The sequence below is a fragment of the Trachypithecus francoisi genome, unplaced genomic scaffold (assembly GCF_009764315.1).
Source record: "Trachypithecus francoisi isolate TF-2019V2 unplaced genomic scaffold, Tfra_2.0 Lachesis_group4, whole genome shotgun sequence".
Taxonomy (NCBI): domain Eukaryota; kingdom Metazoa; phylum Chordata; class Mammalia; order Primates; family Cercopithecidae; genus Trachypithecus; species Trachypithecus francoisi.
In genome coordinates, this window is record NW_022681469.1 from 87869459 (window position 1) to 87891601 (window position 22143).

At 35.2% G+C, this 22143-nt stretch overlaps 1 protein-coding gene across 2 annotated transcripts in view; it reads right to left on the reverse strand.

Moving 5' to 3' along the window:
• Positions 1-22143, reverse strand: part of CRPPA (CDP-L-ribitol pyrophosphorylase A) — a 335076-nt gene that overhangs the window by 79806 nt on the left and 233127 nt on the right. Inside the window, exon 10 of one of the 2 annotated variants that reach the window (XM_033193727.1) lies at positions 14759-14994. The exons of the other annotated variant lie outside the window; for it this stretch is intronic. Coding sequence (XP_033049618.1) covers positions 14845-14994 — 150 coding nt within the window. The 3' untranslated portion in view covers positions 14759-14844. Of the gene's footprint in view, positions 1-14758; positions 14995-22143 lie in introns of those variants that run through there. 2 annotated transcript variants of the gene reach the window in all.

Genomic DNA, 22143 nt, shown 5'->3' on the forward strand with positions numbered 1-22143 from the left:
TTTTATTCTCTTTGTAGCAATTTTGAATGGGAGTTTGCTCATGATTTGGCTCTCTGTTTGTCTATTGTTGATGTACAGGAAACACTGTGATTTTGCATATTGATTTTGTATCCTGAGACTTTGCTGAAGTTGCTTATCAGCTTGAGGAGATTTGGGGCTAAGACAATGGGGTTTTCTCCATTTTCTCATATACGATATACATATACAATCATGTCATCCACAAACAGAGACAATTTGACTTCCTCTCTTCCTATTTGAATACCCTTTATTTCTTTCTCTTGCCTGTTTGCCCTGGCCAGAACTTCCAATACTATGTTGAATAGGAGTGGTGAGAGAGGGCATCCTTGTCTTCTGCTGGTTTTCAAAAGGAATGCTTCCAGTTTTTGCTCATTCAGTATGAGATTGGGTATGGGTCTGTCATAAATAGCTCTTATTGTTTTGAGATATGTTCCACCAATATCTAGTTTATTGAGTGTTTCTAGCATGAAGAGGTGTTGAATTTTGTCGAAGGCCTTTTCTGCATCTATTGAGAAAATCATGTGGTTTTTGTCATTGGTTCTATTTATGTGATGGATTACATTTATTGATTTGCATATATGGAACCAGCCTTGCATCCCAGGAATGAAGCCAACTCGATATGGTGGAAAAGTTTTTTAACGTGCTGCTGGATTCTATTTGCCAGTATTTTATTGAGGATTTTTGTATCAATGTTCATCAGAGATGTTGGCCTGAAATTTTGTTTTTTTGTTGTGTCTCTGCCAGCTTTTGGTATCACGATGATGCTGGACTCACAAAATCAGTAGGGAGGAGTCCCTCTTTTTCTGTTGTTTGGAATATTTTCAGACAGAATGGTACCAGCTCCTATTTGTACCTCTGGTAGAAATTAGCTGTGAATCCATCTGGTCCTGGACTTTTTTTGGTTGGTAGGCTATTAATTCCTGCCTCAATCTCAGAAATTGTTATTGGTCTATTCAAGGATTCAGCTTCTTCCTGGTTTAGTCTTGGGGGCGTGTATGTGCCCAGGAATGTATCCATTTCTCCTAGACTTTCTAGTTTATTTGCATAGAGATGTTTATAGTATTCTCTGATGGTAGTTTGTATTTCTGTAGGATGAGTGGTAATCTCCCCTTTATCATTTTTTTTTGTGTCAATTTGATTCTTCTTTCTTTTGTTCTTTATTGGTCTGGCTACTGGTCTATTTTCTTAATCTTTTCCAAAAACCAGCTCCTGGATTCACCGATTTTTTGAAGGGTTTTTTGTGTCTCTCCTTCAGTTCTGCTCTGATCTTAGTCATTTCTTTTCTTCTGCTAGCTTTTGCATTTGTTTGCTCTTGCTTCTCTAGTTTTTTAAATTGTGATGTTAGGGTGTCAATTTTAGATCTTTCCTACTTTCTCCTGTGGGCATTCAGTGCTATAAATTTCCCTCTAAACACTGCTTTAGCTGTGTCCCAGAGATTCCAGTATGTTGTATCTTTGTTCTCATTGGTTTCAAAGAACTTACTGATTTCTGTCTTAATTTTGTTGTCTACCCAGGAGTAATTCAGGAGCAGGTTGTTCAGTTTCCATGTAGTTGTGTGGTTTTGAGTGAGTTTCTTAATCCTGAGTTCTAATTTGATTGCACCGTGGTCTGAGAGATTATTTGCTACAATTTCCATTCTTTTGCATTTGCTGAGGAGTGTTTTACTTCCAATTATGTGATCAATTGTAAAATACGTGCAATGTGGTGCTGAGCAGAATGTATATTCTGTTGATTTGTGGTGGAGAGTTTGGTAAATGTCTATCAGGTCTGCTTTGTCCAGAGCTGAGTTCAGTTCTTGAATATCCTTGTTAATTCTCTGTCTCATTGATCTGTCTAATATTGATAGTGGGGTGTTAATGTCTCCCACACTATTATTGTGTGGGAGTCTAAATCTCTTTGTAGCTCTCTAAAAACTTGCTTTATGAATCTGGGTGCTCCTATATTGGGTGCATATATATTTAGGATAGTTAGGTCTTCTTGTTGCATTGATCCCTTTACCATTAGGTAATGCCCTTCTTCTTTGTCTTTTTTTATTTTCTCTTTTTTTTGAGACGGAGTCTTACTCTGTTGCCCAGGCTGGAGTGCAGCGGTGCGATCTTGGCTCACTGCAAGCTCCACCTCCCGGGTTCATGCCATTCTCCTGCCTCAGCCTCCCAAGTGGCTGGGACTACAGGTGCCCGCCACCATGCCTGGCTAATTTTTTGTATTTTTTAGTAGAGACAGGGTTTCATGTGTTAGCCAGGATGGTCTCGATCTCCTGATCTTGTGATCCACCTGCCTTGGCCTACCAAAGTACTGGGATCACAGGTGTGAGTCACTGCGCCCAGCCCCTTCTTTGTCTTTTTTGATCTTTGTTGGTTTAAAGTCTATTTTATCAGAGACTAGGATAGCAACCCCTGCTTTTTTTTTTTTTTTTCTTTCCATTTGCTTGGTAAATATTCTCCATCCCTTTACTTTGAGCCTATGTGTGTCTTTGCACATGAGACAGGTCTCCTGAATACAGCACACTGATGGGTCTTGACTCTATCCAATTTGCCAGTCTGTGCCTTTTAATTCAGGCATTTTTCCCATTTACATTTAAGGTTAATATTGCTATGTATGAATTTGATCCTGTCATCATGATGCTAGCTGGTTGTTTTGCCCATTAGTTGATGCAGTATCTTTATAGTGTCAATGGTCTTTACATTTTGGTTTGTTTGTGCAGTGGCTGATATCAGTTTTTCCTTTCCATATTTCATGCTTCCTTCAGGAGCTCTTGTAAGGCAGGCCTGGTGGTGACAACATCCCTCAGCATTTGCTTGTCTGTAAAGGATTTTATTTCTCCTTCACTTATGAAGCTTAGTTTAGCTGCTTATGAAATTCTGGTTTGAAAAATCTTTTCTTTAGGAATTTTTTTTTTTTTTTTTTTGAGAAGGAGTCTCGCTCTGTCGCCCGGCTGGAGTGCAGTGGCATGATTTCGGCTCACTGCAAGCTCCACCTCCCAGGTTCATGCTGTTCTCCTGCCTCAGCCTCCCGAGTAGCTGGGACTACAGGTGCCCTCCACCATGCCTGGCTAAATTTTTGTATTTTTTTAGTAGAGACGGGGTTTCACCATGGTCTCGATCTCCTGACCTCGTGATCCACCTGCCTTGGACTCCCAAAGTGCTGGGATTATAGGCGTGAGCCACCGCGGCCGGCGTTCTTTAATAATGTTGAATGTTGACCCCCACAATCTTCTGACTTGCAGAGTTTCTGCTGAGAGATATGCTGTTAGTCTGATGGGCTTCCCTTTGTGAGTAACCTGACCTTTCTCTCTGGCTTAACATTTTTTCCTTCATTTCAACCTTGGTGAATCTGAAAATTATGTGTCTTGGGGTTGCTCTTCTAGTAACTTCGAGTATCTTTATGGTGTTCTCTGTATTTCCTGAATTTGAATGTTGGCCTGTCTTGTTAGGTTGGGGAAGTTCTCCTGGATAATATCCTGAAGTGTGTTTTCCAGCTTGGTTCCATTCTCCCTGTCACTTTCAGGTACACCAATCAAATGTAGGTTTGATGTTTTCACATAGCTCCATATTTCTTGGAGGCTTTGTTCCTTTCTTTTCATTCTTTTCTCTCTAATCTTGTATTCATGCTTTATTTCATTAAGTTGATATTGAATCTCTGATATCCTTTCTTCCACTTGATCCATTTGTCTAACGATACTTGTGTATACTTCATGAAGTTCTTGTGCTGTGCTTTTCAGCCCCATCAGGTCATTTATGTTCTTCTCTAAACTGGTTATTCTAGCTAGCAATTCCTCTAACCTTTTTTCAAGGTTCTAAATTTCCTTGAATTGAGTTAGAACATGCTCCTTTAGCTCAGAGGAGTTTGTTATTACCCACCTTCTGAAGCCTACTTCTGTCAATTCGTCAAATTCATTCTCCATCCAGTTTTGTTCCCTTGCTGATGAGGAGCTGTGATCCTTTGGAGAAGAAGAGGCATTCTGGTTTTTGGACTTTTCAGCCTTTTTGCACTGGTTTTTCCTCATCTTCATGGATATATGTACCTTTGGTCTTTGATGTTGGTGACCTTTGGAAGGGGTTTTTGCATGGTCATCCTTTTTGTTGATGTTGATGCTATTATTTTCTGTTTGTTAGTTTTCCTTCTAACAGTCAGGCCTCTCTTCTGCAGGTCTGCTGGAGCTTGCTGGGGGTCCACTACAGACACTGTTTGCCTAGTTATCACCAGCAGAGGCTGCAGAACAGCAAAGATTGCTGCCTGCTCCTTCTCTGGAAGCTTCTTCCAAGAGGGGCACCTGCCAGATGCCAGCCAGAGCTCTCTTGTATGAGGTATATGTCAACCCCTGCTGGGAGGTGTCTCGCTGTCAGGGGCATGGGTGTCAGGGACCCACTTAAGGAGGCAGTCTGTCTCTTAGCAGAACTCAAGCACTGTGCTGGGAGATCCGTTGCTATCTTCAGAGCCAGCAGGTAGGAACGTTTAAGTCTGCTGAAGGTGCGCCCACAGCCGCCACTTCCCCCTAAAAATAAGTCTATTTTCTTACACATTCTCTTCCATACCTAAATTTAATATTTATAATTTTTCTCTATGCATCTCTCCCAACCTCCTCCAAGAAAAAACAACCATTTTGGACATTTTAAATTAATATCACCTGTAAATATTTATGATTATATATGATAAAGGAGAAATACTAAGAGATGAAATGATCTGTTTAGATTATAAAACAAGCAAACTAGCAACAATACTAGAAGCTTAATATATTTACATTTGTCTCACAAACTAAACCCAGATACTTAAATTTTGGCATCTGGGAGAAAGCAGCCACATTTATAAAATATGTTCAGTTATCATCAGTTCCAGGAACTAGGTCAATACCATACACATGTTCTTGTCAATGGAAAATAATATAAGACCGCATATGCTTCAGCAGCAATGTCTGTATGGAAACACCACACATGACGAGAAGTCAACAATTAACTAACTCTCATATATTCATTGTCAGATGGAACCCACATGCAAAAGCAAATTCAAAAACAGCCTTTTCCTTATAAAATACTTAGAACAAGGTTATAAAAATATCATAATTCCTTTCTTCCACATTGCTTTCTCTTTCCTCCCCCACCCAATCCCAGTTAGACTGTTATAAAAATTATCTGCACCTAAACATAAAAAGGTGGCATAGTTCATGTTGGTAGAACTGGTCAGATGGACTTCTACAGAGGTCATGGTTCAGTGAACTATAACACTTCATAACCCTTTTCAACCTGTAAAATCTTCAGGTTGAAAAGACCATGGAGTTCTAGCTACTTTTTCTTTGCTCTTCCTTCACTTGAATAGCTCCAAAAGCCTACATTAAATTTTCCTTATTTGAAAGAAAGGACAGAATTCCTCTGATCACATTCTGTCTGAACATGAACATTTTATGGCTACCCCTTTTTTCCTTACCTCTTAAGTAACACCATTATTGGTACACAAAGTCAAACCTGTGGGCCTTTTTTTCATCAGACTTTGTTAATTACACCAGTTTAACCTGTTTTCATTTGTACAGTCAGACTAAAGGTGATGTGGCTGATAAATATTTATTTCAATGGTTCTTTTTGACAGCATTAGGAGTAGATAGTTGCACGAAGATTCCTGACACTATTGCTACAGCGTAAACTTTTTTTTTTTTTTTTTTTTTTTTTTTGAGATAGAGTCTTGCTCTGTCACCCAGGCTGGAGTACACTGGCACAATCTCAACTCACTGCAAACTCTGCCTCCCAGGTTCCAGCGATTCTCCTGACTCAGTCTCCCAGGTAGCTGGGATTACAGGCTCGTACCACACACCCAGCTAATATTTGTATTTTTAGTAGAGACAAGGTTTCACCTTGTTGGCCAGGCTAGTCTCTAACTCCTGACCTCAGTTGATCCACCCACTTCAGTCTCTCAAAGAGCCAGGATTACAAGTGTGAGTCACCACACCTGGCCAGCCTAAACTATTTTTAACAGGCTATAAGGGAAGTACATTCTATAATTCTCATTTGTTATCAATTGGTTAAAAATACATTGTCCTACTCGAGAGTCTTCAGAGCCTCCTTACTAGTTACTGTGCCAAGTGTAAATTCTCCTGATGACTTTTCAGGACTCTTACATCATGATCTTGCCAGGTTTCCACTGCTCTCAATATGAGCCCAGCACTACTCTGTAAAAACATCCTACTTCTGCCTACCCCTTCACCCATGCCAATGCCCTTCTTCTTGCTTTCTTCCTACCTAACAATACCATCCTAAGTTTGAGTGCAACCTCTTCAAGAAAGCTTTCCCCTTCTTTTCCAGCCTGCTTTAATCACCAACTTCTCCAAATTTGTAAGGTCATAACACAAAGTGGCACTCATTTATACACTATCTCCTACCTGTTTCGGTTGAGCTGATCAAATCTTGTCATCTAATTCATAAACTTTGCAAAGCTCAGGAAAAATCTCATACTAAGTAAGGTGCCCATATATAAGAAGGTGATCAGTATATTCAAATGTATTAAGAAATTAAAATTTTATCTGCCCCAAGTTTTCCGAGATGGACTATCCAGTCTGGAATAAAGGCATTGGGTCCAAATTGCCGGGTCCATTACTTATAAATGTGTCTCCATTACCCTGGTCAGTGTAGTACAGTATAAAAGAAATGGGCTTGTGAATATTCCAACTTTCTGCTTATCAGCTGTCTTATTTAGGCACACAAGTCAATCTCTGAGCCACTAACACCTTGGAAAAAAAATCAAGGATAAGAATATTTACATTTCACGGACTTCTTTGATTTCTTTGAATGTATTATGCATACTCTGCCTCAGGGCTCTTCCCTCTGCCTAAATATTTCTTTCCCATCTATTTACCTAGTTAATCCCTATCAATCTATTCTTAACAAAGCTTTCCTGACTCCTGTCTCATCCCACCCTATTTATCTAATGACCATCTTTCCTAGTAGAGACTGCAACATGCTAGCAAGAATGGATCACACTGTCTTATTCTGCATCGTATTATCTTGTGCTCTGTGTAAATATGCAAATATTTGTTACTGAGTATTTTTCCCTTCCCCTTTCTTCTTGTTATGTATGATTTACTTTTAGCCTAAATTCTATAAGTGACTTTTCTTATTCTTTGATGTGTTTCTTGGCAATTGATTATGGTCACCAATCACTATGTAATAACTTGATATATAAATTTTTTTTTTTTTTGAGGCGGAGTCTCGCTCTGTCGCCCGGACTGGAGTGCAGTGGCCGGATCTCAGCTCACTGCAAGCTCCGTCTCCCAGGTTTACGCCATTCTCCTGCCTCAGCCTCCCGAGTAGCTGGGACTACAGGCGCCCGCCACCTCGCCCGGCTAGTTTTTGTATTTTTAGTAGAGACGGGGTTTCACCGTGTTCGCCAGGATGGTCTCGATCTCCTGACCTCGTGATCCGCCCGTCTCGGCCTCCCAAAGTGCTGGGATTACAGGCTTGAGCCACCGCGCCCGGCCTAAAATTTTTTTTTTAAGTTACGTAAGAAAAGTGACAAAATCAGCCAAAAAATACAAACGTGGATAAATATTTCCTTTGTGTGAACTGGCTAAATAGATAATTCATGTTCACTGCCAAGTTAGTTGCTCACTTAGATACCAATAAATACTTCTTACAACTTGGCTTCCTATAAATGTGCTTTTTAAATAGTTAATGTAAAACTGTAAAATTAAGTGAATAGGGACATATAAGGAATATGACATATCTGGAATACTTTGTATACAACCAGTATTAACGGTACTACATTGAAATAGATTTATATGATGGATAACATAAAACTATTAAATTCATAGTCCCTATTTTTGTACCTAGTATCCATGTTTTCAGTCTAATTAAGTCTGAATAAATTAGGACCTAAAATGACACAAGACACTGAGTGAAGTAAAACACACACACACACACACACACATCATTAACATACAATCGAAGAGAGAATGGACATTGATATTCTTATGGAAACAATACACTTATGGCCAAAACAAGAATTCTAACTACATTCAACCAGAAATATTAGGATATCTACCTAGAATTCTAAAAAAGGGAAACTCAGAGACTGTACAAATAAATTATCTTGTTCAATGTTAGCCAGACTGATGGTTAGGTTAACAAATACACATGCTAAGAGAAAGAAATGTATACTACATGGCTTTATTTACACAACAGTTAATAAAAGGAAAGTTTCTCAACAAATGAGGTGATGATAACTACTCAAGCAATTACAATTAGATTTGGCTGAGGGTACGCGGAAAACCAATGGTCTCTGAACGGGTTCTCAAAATCACAACCCTACATTATTAAGGAATTGCAGTCAATGTCAAACTATATGGGAAACTGTGTTAGGAAAGTTTATGAATGTAAGGTTTTTAGGAAACTGAAATCCAACTGTCAGAAACAAGAACTTCCATTCTCCTTAGCTGGCAGAATTGAAACATCACATCTGTCTTACATGAATAAAAAAGATCACAGAAATTACATGTTATTTCCACTCCAATATGTAGCTTATACCTTCCTTAACTTATACAAGGTAAGATATAATTAAAATGGAGAAAAGTATGACAGGGGAAGTTTAAAAAGTACATGAACTACATTAATTAAATGGAAATTAAGAACAGGAAATAATGAGGTCAAAAAGCTATTCCATCTGAAGAAATAAAAATAGAAAGATAAAAAAGGCTCTAGCTATACATTTGTTTACTTTTACATTCTGTCTAATAAAGTCTCACAATTAAACATTGCTAATCATAATCTAAAACTGTGTGCCAGAAAGGTGAGTACCAAAATGGAATATTTCTCAAACCGGTAAAGTGGTTATCTTGCTTTATCGTTTTACAAAGTATTAAGTATTCATAGGAGAATGCTTTTAGACTAGAATGTAGGCAGCTTACGCATGAAATTGTAAGGCTTTAAATTCAAGAAAAAAAATATGCATTTAATGAGGCATTGCCCAACTAACTCACTGTGTGACTCTGTTGCCCAGGCATAACCGTACTTGAAATGAAGTTCTTTTTGTGCTATGCTGTATCACCATTTCACTAGTGCTTCTCTCATAGAATATATCAGGAAAGAAAGTCATACACTTCTTCTGGACAACTGGCTACAATGAAGTTATTTCCAACAACAGTTGTTTTGACTACTTAGACAATGGAAAACAATTCTCCTTAGATCCAGAAAACAAGAAGCACTGTACTGAAGGGAAAGGAAGAGGAACACAAAAGCTAATATTAAGCTATAAATAATTTAGATATTACTGGTAGTTATAATACACTGAGTTTAGGAAGCTCTACATTTTTCTGTGACCAGCAGCTAGCATTTCTAATTAATCATTAGGTTGGTGCAAAAGGAATTGCGGTTTTAATACATATTAAAGTGAATTTTTAGGCCCTAAATAAAATAGATGATTACAAACAAATAAAATATGGAAGTCTAAACCATAATCTAAAAGTAGGATCTGATTTTTTTTTTTTTAATTTATAGAACTGACTGTCATAGCTCCTTAACAGGGTTATTTGCCAATTTTCTTCTGTTTCTTTTCCAAGGGCAGAAAGTAAACGATTAAATTATACATAATTAATCAGCAAATTTAGAAATGAGCTGCCAGAGGAGAAATATTAGAACTCAGTATCTTGTGAAAATTACTACATGATAGATTTTTGGCAGAAAGACATTATTTTTAAATCTCTTAGTAGAAGCACCTGTATAGCAAACATTTAAAATATTTCTCCAACCTTTTATGTAACTCAACATTGATTGCTCATCCCTTTATGATTAAAAAGCTAATTCGTATTAAAAGAGTTACACAACAAAATATAAACGTTACATATCTTTTTATACTACTTGTTTCTCTTTCTTACTTTTTACCTATCTGTTGTTCGATTTTGAATGTATCTTGTTGATTTTTAAACTCAAAGTTTTTCCAACTCACTAAATAGATCTAAAAGTTTTCTCCAGGAAAAGTTGTTTGGAACAAAGAATGCATTTTCTCTTAAAAATAAGTGCTTTCTCTCAGAGGTTCTGCACATTGACACTTCCAGTATACTACACATTTTAACAGGTACACTTGCTCACTGATATCCCTCTTCAACCAATCCTTTGGATAATTGTGGTATAAATGTTTTCCAGTGGTTTAGACACATAATAAAGGCTAACTATTCTACAAGTAGCTATATTTTTCCTCATTTTCTATTGATAATGTCATTTCAGTTCCCTACGGTTCACCTCCACTTACCAAAGCATGCTTTATTTGCTTCCTCCCTCAAACAAGCAATGTGACTGCTCTTCTACCTCCTACATATTCTTTACTTGGCAATTACAAGAAATTATTTCCCGATTACTTGCCCACCATAGGTAAGGCGGTAGAGACATTGTGGAATTTCCCCTCTGCAATCATACAAGAAGACTGTAAAAAGTAGAAACTAAGGAGCTTGATGCTCATTGTTCTGAAGTTGGGTCTGCATCTAGAAGGGAAAGTGCAGCTACCAGTCAGCTGCTGGGGTGGGCTCCATCCTCACAGCAGGAACAGTCAAAAGCAAAGTGGCATGAGGATTGGGCAGCAAAGGAAAAAATGGTAAAGAGCAGAGGAACAGTGTGTCCTACAATACAGGGAGTCTAGAAGGAAATTTCTTGCTGTAGTTACAGTCCAATCAGCCAAGAATATGAGTGTTGAAGAGATAACATTTGGTTATATGTCATGTCTGTCAGGTGAAACAGAGGGTTGCCAATATTGGAGTATTGAATAAGTGCATGCTGATAATATACGTGAATGAAGACCTCTTAGTGGGTGTGTTTTTCATAAATTACTCATGGGTGATCATAAATATTCGAACTGTGAAACTCCTCTCTCTCCTATGTGATTCTTAAATAGTTCTAGAATAGGTGTGTAGGTAATGCACAAGATACTTAACATGGTAATTTCAATCCTAACTCATTTTAGGAACATTTGAATAGAACATGAGGGATCCTGGGGTGGGACAGATCTTTTAAGAAAAATCAATTTAAGTATCAAGAAGCCATCAACACACACAAAATATTATATGAATGCCTTTCTCCCTAAGAAACTAAAACTGTCTTCTTAAATATTAAAATCCATGATACCCATGAAGCATTCCATTAAACATACTTTGTTTTTAACTGGAGAAATCCAGTTCTCTACAGTTTTATCACTATAATTTTAAATGTGTAGTCAATATTTAACATTTTAAACTAATTTAGACATGTATTCTTTCAAAATTAATTAGTGACCTGCTCCAGTGATTATCAAGGTAGTTGCATGTAAGCATTATCTGAGAATCTTGCTGATGCCTGGGTCCTAACCCAGACCAATTCAATAAAAAATTTAGGGGTAAAGCCCAGATTTCACTAAGTTCATCCAGGTGATTCTAATGCAGGCTAGGAATACATTCATTAGTCAAGTGCCATATCTACCTCTTCTGGGAATATGCTAATTGGTATTCTGGAAAAAAGTATTCCATTGTTATATGTTTGAGACCTAAACCTAGAACAATCACTATACATAATAATATACCAATCATTCTTTTAGTGAGAGAGAATATGACAAGTATTTCTACTTTCACCCCTACATTTAAGGTAGTTGAGCAAGTCCTAGTCAATGCTATAAGAAAGGAAAATGAAATAACATATGGAACATGTGGAAGGATGAATAAGATTGTTACTTTTTGCAACCTACTACGTGGGTCACTTAGAAAAACTAATAAACTGTTAAAACTAATCAGAGAGTATAACAAGATGCCCAATAAAAGACCAATTTATAAGAATCAATGGTACTCCAATTTAGCAATAAATATTTATAGAATATGATAAAATGAGAGACCACTCACAAAAGTAAAAAGCTACGTAGGAATTAGTTAACAAAGTATTCACTGATCCCTATGGAGAAAAGGTTACAAGCCTTTTAAAAAGCATAAGGAACAGAGAATAGATTGAGATATTCCATGCCACCGAATAGAATATTAACAGCCATGATCTACAAGTTAAACTATGCCTGTATATTTAATACAATCTGAATAAAAATGTAACCCGTATTTGTTTAAAAACACTGATTAATAGATGGCATTGAAACAAGTAGCTCATTATATTGAGAAAAAACTCAATTCTTACCTAAAACAACACAAAAATTGGCCTCCTGATAGGTTAAAATTTCCAAATGTGGAAGGTAAATAAATGATAACATATACAATAATGTAGGAGAATACATTGCCTTTGTGATCTGTGAAGAAGGACTTCTTTAAACACTTCAAAAAAAATTACTACAAGAAGCCAGACCAAAAAGGCCACAAACTATGATTCCATCTACAAGACACATTGCAAACATGCTTTCAATGCAAACAGGTGGTGGCCCAATAGCATCATCCTGATGTAACATAGAACTGGGTTCTAGAAAAACCTCAAGGATGGGGGAAAATGCAAGGTTCAGGAGTGGCAATCTTCATCTTATGAAGTCAGGGTCAACAAATCTTTTCTGTAAAGAGGCAGTTAATATTTGTGGACCATATGGTGTGTCACAACTACTCAATTCTGCTGTTGTGGCATAAAAGCCACCCCATAGACAATGCAAATGAGATTGGCTGTATTCTAATAAAATTAGTTAGAGAAATAAGCAAATGGAAGACTTGGCCCATGGGTGTAGTTTGCTGACCCTTGCAAAAAATCCACTTCCAAATAAAGAATAATGACAAATTAATAGTCACTGGTCTTTTAAGCATATTCATAATGAAAAAGCATTAAATGATGAAGACAGGGAAACTGAGTTACAGAATTAAAGGAAATACCCAGTTCTATTTCTTTTTTTTTTTTGGCAGAAAGTACCGAATCAACCACAAAATACTCAGATGTCAAAACTTCCATTTTTAAAAAGTAGCACATGGATATTTACATGGAATTCTGTAAAGACAAGTCAATGGATTCTGAATTATTTAGAAGAATTAAATATTTCAGTTAATATATTCCAAACAGGACTTCAAAGGAACCCTTACATTATTCAGCAAACAGCTCAATTTAAGATCAAAATAATCTATAATTTGCATTCTACTCTTTGTTAGAGAGAAAGAGTTAAACAACTAACCTGGAAATATTTCCACACATTATTTTCAGTAACTAGAAGATATACCTCAGGTCTCCAACTGAGAAAAGAGTGATATTTTGTTTGGTTTTGAGCAACATCTGGAAATTCTTCATAGTTATACACTCATATGGCTCGGTGGAAATGTACTGTACTTTAGGCAGTCCATGGAAACCAATGAAAATGGTTCTTAGAGGCAAAGTCTTAATATTAAAGTTAAACAAATTTATGCATATACATAAAGAGAAGTTTTAAAACTGGACAAATTTGAAAGCATGCTGCTTAGAAGACTTAAACTGATCAGCTTTAAACATGATATAAACCCAAATCACAGTACTCTCTAAAGTATTCTACCTTAAAATAAGCAAAATATTAACTACTATTAATATAGTAGATTAAAAGTCACAATCTCTCAATATACTGTTTGTTTCCGTTAAAGTGATTCCACTTTTAACTACATTTTTATATACATTACTTGTTTTTAAAATAAATAATCTTTAAAGGCAGTGAATATCCATTCTAAGTGCATGCATTATTCTAGCTCACTCTTTATCTCTAATGAAAAAGTTAAAAATACCAGATGCAAAGATTCACACTCTTCTCCATCTTGTGATTCTGTGACTATAACCACTGAAGGACCAGAGAACTCTGAGAACAATTTGTTTCTGCACAGAATCTGCACACTTACCTTTGTTTGCTTTGTAAGCGCTCCTGTCTTTCCCCATTAGATTATCCTTTTAAGTATGTTTCTATGCTAGTCTACAAAGTGGCAATAATGAGAAAACAATGTTTTAATAATTACGCAAATTATGTATAAATTATATAAAGTTTTGAAATTTAACTTTACAAATGAAGCAGGGAAAAGGAAACATAAATTGTGCTTGAAAAAGATTATTATGGAATGCAGAGGACCAAAGATTTTGGTATTTCTATTGGATCTCTGAGCTTTTATCTGAAATTAAACTGTATATATGTCTCTCCTATTGATGACATTACTAAGAATTTCAGAAAATGGTGGAAATATTTAGAAGTCATGAATATCTAAATATAGCCTTAAAAGACACTGGTGCAAAGCTCCTCATTTATTGTGGGAATAGTAGGCCCCTAAGTTGCCAATCTTTTTCTCTTATGAAGAATTGTGGTTAGAAGAAGTTACAGACAATATACATCCTGAAGATATTAAGCTCTATATTCCATGTTCTCTGTAAACAACCTTAAGTCCAACTGCCCTTCAAAGCTACATTGTATTAAGAGAATATGATTCCAACCATCTTCTTCAGTAATAAAAATGCCATTAAAATAACAAAATATTTAAAGAGAGAAGACCAAATGTCAGTTTAATATCCTAGAGGAAATTGTTTTTCCTAAACTCTATGAGTCATTCTACACTCAAAATTTGTTGAATGTTTTCTTATCAGTCCCAATGCCTCTGAACTCTGACACCAATCAAAGCAATTCCCCAAAGTAGCTATATAGATAGCAAACAAGGACATAAAGAGATATTCAATGTCATTAGTAATTGTAGTAATTTTAGGGAAATACAAATTGAAACCACATGAGGTACCATTACACACCTATGAGAATGACTAATATAAAAACAAGAATAGTAAGTGCTCTTGTAGGCATGAAGCAACTATCAATTACACATTTCTAGCATAATGCAAAATAGTAAAATTATTCTGAAAAAGTACAACAGTTTAGGAGCTTTTCTTAATAGATGGATTCTCACTATGTTTTTCACACTGTACTCTAACTCCTGGGGTCAAGTAGTCCTCTCACCTTAGCCTCTGCAGTAGCTGGGAATATAGGCATGCACCACCATATCTGGCAAAAATGTTTTCCCAAAGTTAAATGTGCACTTTTCATATTATTCTCCACTGACCCTCCCAAGTGCTTACTCTAGAAAAATGGAAACATATGATCATATAAAATATTTAATAACTGAACATGAATGCTTATACAAGCATTATTTATAGTCACAAAATCTTGAAACAAAATATCCTCCTATGGGTTGAGTAAATCATTATATGGTACATCCATAAGAATACTATTCAGCATTAAGAAAAATCTATTGATATACGCAGCAACACAAATTAAGCTCAAATGCACATGCTAAGTGAAGGAAGTGAGACTCAGCTCAGTAAGTTACATATGGTTTCATTGCATTTATATGACATTGTTGAAGAGCCAAAACTATAAGGACAGAAGAGAAATCAATAGTTGGCAGGTTTTAGGGGTAGGGAGAAAGTATGACCAAAAAGAAACATGATGACAGAATTTTTGTAGTGAGGGAACTGTTTTGTACCCTGGTTGTGCTGGTGGTTACTCAATACATTTGTTGAAACTAATGGAATAGTACTCTAGATAGGTGGATTATTACATGTAAGTTTTAAAACTAAAAAAAAAAAAAATTATTACATATAAAATAAATGAAAAGGAATGAAGTATATAATATGTCCTATTTGATATAAATTCATTAATTCAACTTTTGATAAAACGGTGCAACATACAGAATCGTAATTTTGTGAAACAGTTACAGTCAAGGTTGTGGAGATCAGATAATCAGGTAGGATTGGAGATATTCACCTGGGGGTCATCTCCATGTAGATGAAGACAATAAATGTAATAACTCAGAGTAGAAAAGAACGTACATATATGTTTCTACCAAGCACTATACAAAATTAAAAAGTTTGAAGGAAAATAATAAAAATACCAAGAGGAATTATTTTTATTTTTACTATTTCTAAGACATCTTGTTATAGTACGAAGAGCAATTAATTGTGGGGAAAAAATTCTCTAGAAATAAAATATTCTAATTAACATTTTTCTTCACAGTTCCAGTTTTCTTTTTAAATAGAAGTACACAGGAGCAAACAGCAACAACTACATATATTATCATTTTATAAAACCAACTATCTTCTTACATAGGCCACCAAATGGATGGCTATTTTCCCTCTGGAATTTCTGTGAGCCTACTATAACCACTGTGGTTCTTCCAAGCTTGAGAATTCTTAAGCAAATTCTATTTTTATCTTTCTGTACACCCTCTGTACCAACTTTTTCCAGAAAATCAAGAGGAAGAAGATAGCTTCAATAAACAGCAAGGAGATTAATGAAGATTTCTTGGCTGTTGTCTACAAGAAGGAAAAGAAAAGGGAAAAATATCAAGTTTGACTAGAATTTAAGACTCTGGAATATTTTTTAAAGGCAACTATGTGATCTTTTCCTGATTGATAGAGAGTTCTGGATGCTGAATTTACAGGGGGAGTGCTTACTTGTAAGACTTTGGTCCTAACTCAGTCAGATGTATCGCAGGACAGTGACAGATGGAAGTGACATACACAAAGGACCGTACAGCAATTACTGTGATTCATCTGCTGGCATCTGGAGATTGGTAAAAGTGGGTTATTAGTGATTCCAATACCAGATGAAGTACAGTTGTTAAGCAGAACTTCTGAAAATTTATGTCTGTAATGCTTCAGAATTTAAAATAAAGAATTAGTAAAAGATTAAGATGAAAGAAAACATTTATGCCCGCACAAAGTTTTACATGAATTACTGAGAAATTGTGGGATAAACCACGTTGGTTCAGTTTCAAGAAAGAAATGTAGTATTTATACATTATAATCAAACTAAAATCATTTCTCTGTATCTCTCTTAGACTGCTTTTAAGTTTCCTCGCTAAATAGGATATTATCTATTCAGTTGAGGGCAGAGCATCAGTGACTTATTTTTATATCACTATGGCTACCTCAGGATCTTAAGAATATGGATACACAAAAACATTAAATGAATATATAGAAGATACATAAATCTACCAAGTCAGACAATAATTAAATGTTAACAGTGTCAACATGAGCATTTTTAAGAGATAAATCTACTATACTAACAGCAAGTATTAAGTTATGTCTCTATTATGTTCCTATCCCTGTGTGAAAAACATTGAGTGCACTTCATTGCTTCAGTATCAAACCCCCATAAATTTGGTTGAGTCTCTATTTACTGACAAGAAATACGAAAACATGGAGAGATAAAGAAATAGAGCAAACAGTGTATGCCTTGGGAGTGTTTCAGGCACACCCAAGTCTTATCTCAATTTAGACATTATGTAATAAAATCAAATTCTAATTGCATGGTAAAGCAATCAGAAAAGTAATACAGAATAATGAGCTAAAATATTTTTACATAATTCAAACGTGTCAATATATTTTATAGTTTTCTTAACAAGTATCAAGTATTGTTTGCACTGTCCTGTTCTCTGAAACTCTAGCACTGAAATTTCTTTTTGTTCTATTCTTCACAGGCATCCTATGCTATGAAAAATTTAAAATGCTGCATTTTTAAAAAGTAGCTCAATTTTATAAATGATAGACAAAATAAAGCCTTTCTAAAGATGTCCATTCACAAATTCTAGAACCCGTGAAAGTGTTGTCATGCATAGCAAAAGAAGTTTTACAGGTATGATTAAGTTAAAAATCTTGAAATGAGAAGGTTATCCTGGGTTATCTCTACCTGAGTGGGGTCAACATAATCACAAGATTCCTTAAAAAAGGGAAGTAGATGGCTAAGAGAGAGAGAGGTGTAACAACAGAGGCAGAGACTGGAGTCTTGTGCTTTGCAGATAGAGGAAAGGGTCACAAGCAAAGTAATGCAGGCAGCCTTGAGAATCCAGGAAAATAAGGTATGGAATCCTTCACTAGAGACCCCAGAAGGAATGCAACCTGGCTGACACCCTGGATTTTAGTACTTGTGACCTCCCAGAACTATAAAATAATAAATCTGTTGTTTGAAGTCACTAGGTTTGTGGCAATTAGTTACAGCAGCAACAGGAAACTGATACACTGTGGCATACATTTGTGCAGTAAAAAACACACAACGGTGTTTGCAGAAGTCTTTTCTTAGTTATAGTCAACCAATCATGATGTTCATTTATGTCAGCAGATGATTTTCCAAAGAATGGAAAATCCATTACATTTTGTTACATTACATTCATTTTAACATGTATTTGAATGAAGAAATCTATGTTTTCTGAGCATCAGCAATAACATCATAAGGTTGTAAGTCAAGAAAAGGTTTTTTCCTAATTTACTAGGTTTGTTAGAACTCTATAAGTCATGGAGATAAATAAAATTTTATTTCAGTGGTATGCTATGATAGTTTTGTATATATTCTTGTACCACACAGACAAGAGGTCCTCAACCCAAATTGCATGTTAGAATTACCAGGATAATTCGAGAAACAAATTCTATTGCTCAATCCTACTCTGAGACATTCTGATTTAATTGGTTTGTGGTGGGACCCAGGCATCAGAATTTGTTAAAAGCCCTTTTGGTAATTCTAATACACAGCTAGGGCCAGGAACCAGAAATATAGATACAATTTAAAAAATAGATAACACTATATTTTCTATAACTCTTAATTAGTAAGAAAACTTACTTGAGAGAGTCAAAATGTTAAGTTATAATATATAACAACATAAGCAACAAATACATGAGTGTATTTGCTACACTTTTTTAATAAGATGCTATCCTTCACAGATAATGTAATGGTAGTTTTATTGATGTAGGCATAAGTGGTTGCTAATTTCTCTAATGTCATTACATGCATTTGTGGCAAGCATTATGTTGTTCATTAATTCCAAAATCATACAATGGAATATATTCATCTAACAATATTTTCTACAATTTTATTCTGGAATTGACTGAAGTTTCACTGTGAAATGCCAGTTCTCCAATTGTTATAGTCAGCTTTTTGTCAAGAAAAACAGAAAGCCACAAATTCTATGGTAAATATTTAAGGAAAGAAGTCCTTCATAAAATATAAATATAGCTTATTGGAATTATGTCTACATGTGCTATCTAATGAAAGTCAAAATCAAAACATTCATAAAACTAATATTTCATTAAAAAATCAAAGATGTATGTGACTAAGATGGCTAAACTTATATCTCCAAGCTGCTATGGTGCCTTATTCTTGTGCTTTTATATAAAACGGAAAATCTTTTATGATTGTGTGTTTCACAGAATGGCAAATAGATGCGATACACGTGATTAGAAAAGCTTCATTGTAATTTTAGGTACAATGTTTGTAAAAAAGCCATTATATAAAGATGAAGACTTTAAATTTATAATATTTTTTCCTTAGGTTTTGATCTTTACTACAGTCAAAATTTTTAAAATTCTAATTTTTATTTTTATTGAAAATTTTAAAAACCAACTATATGATTAAACCATTTTTATTTTATATGTGCCACTGAAATGTGATACAATGTAATTATTTTAAGAAAATGTATTTAGGACTTTTTCTTAGGAAAAAAATTAAATACTAATTATAAACCCTTGAAAACATACTTCCTTTCCAAATAAATTTAAAATACATCCATATCTATAATCAGTGTTCATTAAAATGTTCTAATAAGATTAGAATCTGTTTTATCATTCATTAGCTATCACCACAATCAAATTGAAGAGGTCAAAGAATATATTCATGATGTTAAACAGGTCAAATTATTTAATTTTATTATTCTTTATGTGACTCATTTATCAAATCTCTAGCTTCAAGGCGTAAACAAAACACATACGTAGTATCAAGTACAGCAAAACAAAAACACAAACCTAATGACATGAAATTGATTATTTTCACTGCTATAATCCAAATCATCCTGTCAGAGTATATTTGTTTTCAAAATCACATTCTCTTTGAAAATAACAGCGCTTTTCTCTACTTAAAAAACAGCATAGGCCAGGAGCGGTGGCTCACGCCTGTAATACCAGCACTTTGGGAGGCCAAGACGGGCGGGTCACGAGGTCAGGAGATCGAGACCATCCTGGCTAACACGGTGAAACCCCGTCTCTACTACTAGGGAGGCTGAGGCAGGATAATGGCGTGAACCCGGGAGGCGGAGCTTGCAGTAAGCCGAGATCGCGCCATTGCAATCCAGCCTGGGCGACAGAGCGAGACTCCGTCTCAAAACAAAAACAAAAACAAAAACAGCATAAATTATTAAATTAATTCAAGGATATTTCACAACATATGTGTAATTATTTTTCTCTACATATATAACAGCCTCTAAGACACTTTTATGCTTTAAAATAGAAATATTTGGTGATATTATAAATACTGAAAATAAGGAAACAAAAAAGTACTATATTCTTCAACAATTATAAATTGTTTCTTTTTTTATTATACTTTAAGTTCTAGGGTACATGTGCACAATGTGCAGGTTTGTTACATATGTATATATGTGCCATGTTGGTGTGCTGCACCCATTAACTCGTCATTTACATTAGGTATATCTCCTAATGTTATCTCACCCCCTCCCCCTCCCCCCAATAGGCTCCGGTGTGTGATGTTCCTGTTCCCGTGTCCAAGTGATCTCATTGTTCAATTCCCACCTATGAGTGAGAACACGTGGTGTTTGGTTTTCTGTTCTTGAAATAGTTTGCTGAGAATGATGGTTTCCAGCTGTATCCATGTCCCTACAAAGGACACAAACTCATCCTTTTTTATGGCTGCGTAGTATTCCATGGTATACATGTGCCACATTTTCTTAATCCAGTCTGTCACTGATGGACATTTGGGTTGATTCCAAGTTTTTGCTATTGTGAATAGTGCCGCAATAAACATACGTCTGCATGTGTATTTATAGCAGCATGATTTATGATCCTTTGGGTATTATAGATTAATTACATTGTTTATATGTATATATATATATATGAACTGTATATTAAACAGCTTAAAAACCGGTAACCTATTTACTGTTAAAACATTGTATTTAAGAAACAATTTTGGCAACGCGGGCTCTTTTCTGGTTTCATATGAACTTTAAAAAGAGCCCGCATTGCCAAAACTGTTTCTTAAATACAATGTTTTAACAGTAAATAGGTTACAGATTTTTAAGTTGTTTAATATACAGTTCATATATATACATATAAGCAATGTAATTAATCTATAATGAGCAACAGAACCATCATAACTATATCAATATTTATTTCTAAATTTATAAACCTAACATATAATTGCTAGAAAGGTTGGTAAACATCAGTGAGCAATAAATAAAAACATATGTAATACATACTCTACATTTGCTTTATAAAATATCTCTTTGCATCTGGCTGAAATACACTATTTAACATCGTTCTATAACTACCCAACTAATTGATGCTAGGCAGCATTAATAGGGATAAGAAAAATATTTTGTCCTAGAGAAACTATATCAACTATTATATAATTTTAATAGTAATAATTTTACTAATAATTTTAATTAGTAAAGTTTATGAAATACAAAAAGGTTTATCAGGAATTTGGAGAGGGCTGGGGGTATTGGTAAATAAGCCACAGCAAAATTCCTTAACAGAAAATGAACATTTAAAATCACAAAAGTATAGATTGTCACCATAGTTTGTAAACATCATTTCAAGAGCATCCTATAATAACATCTTGGTCCATTGTTACAAAGGGGCTTTGTATCCAAAGTGTTAAAATAAGTGAAATATTTCATAAATTATCCAAAGCAAAACTCCAGTGTTAACCTCAACAAAATAAATTAAGAACCAGGAACCTAGATAGGTCTGTACAGAGCATCTACACAATCTTATTATAATAAGAGAAACTGGAGTCCAAAAAACCATATTTGTTTTCTTCATAACCAAGTTCTCAGCCCTGGCTCCCCAATTCTCACTTTGAGGCACTGCTCACCCACAGCAATTTTAATCAATCAGTTAGAATCCACCCAAAGTTTAATTGTGACTTGTGTCAAGTTTATCATCATCTTATCTTTCTTTATTTCTTTTACCTAATCTGTGCCCCTCCACTTTGAGTGTACCCTCATAGAATGTGCCAATGTCACTAAGTTGGGGAAGTAACAAAAATGCAGTTAAGCTACTTTCTGCAAAGGCCCAAGAAACATCTATCTGTAAAAATCTTTGTGTTTTGAGTAACAGAAAATATTAAATCACAAGGGCTGACTCAAGTCTAAAAATGACTACTTCTATTTCAAAGTTCAAGTTCTTTACAGTCAGAGCATCAGTTTCTCATCTCAAAGATCTG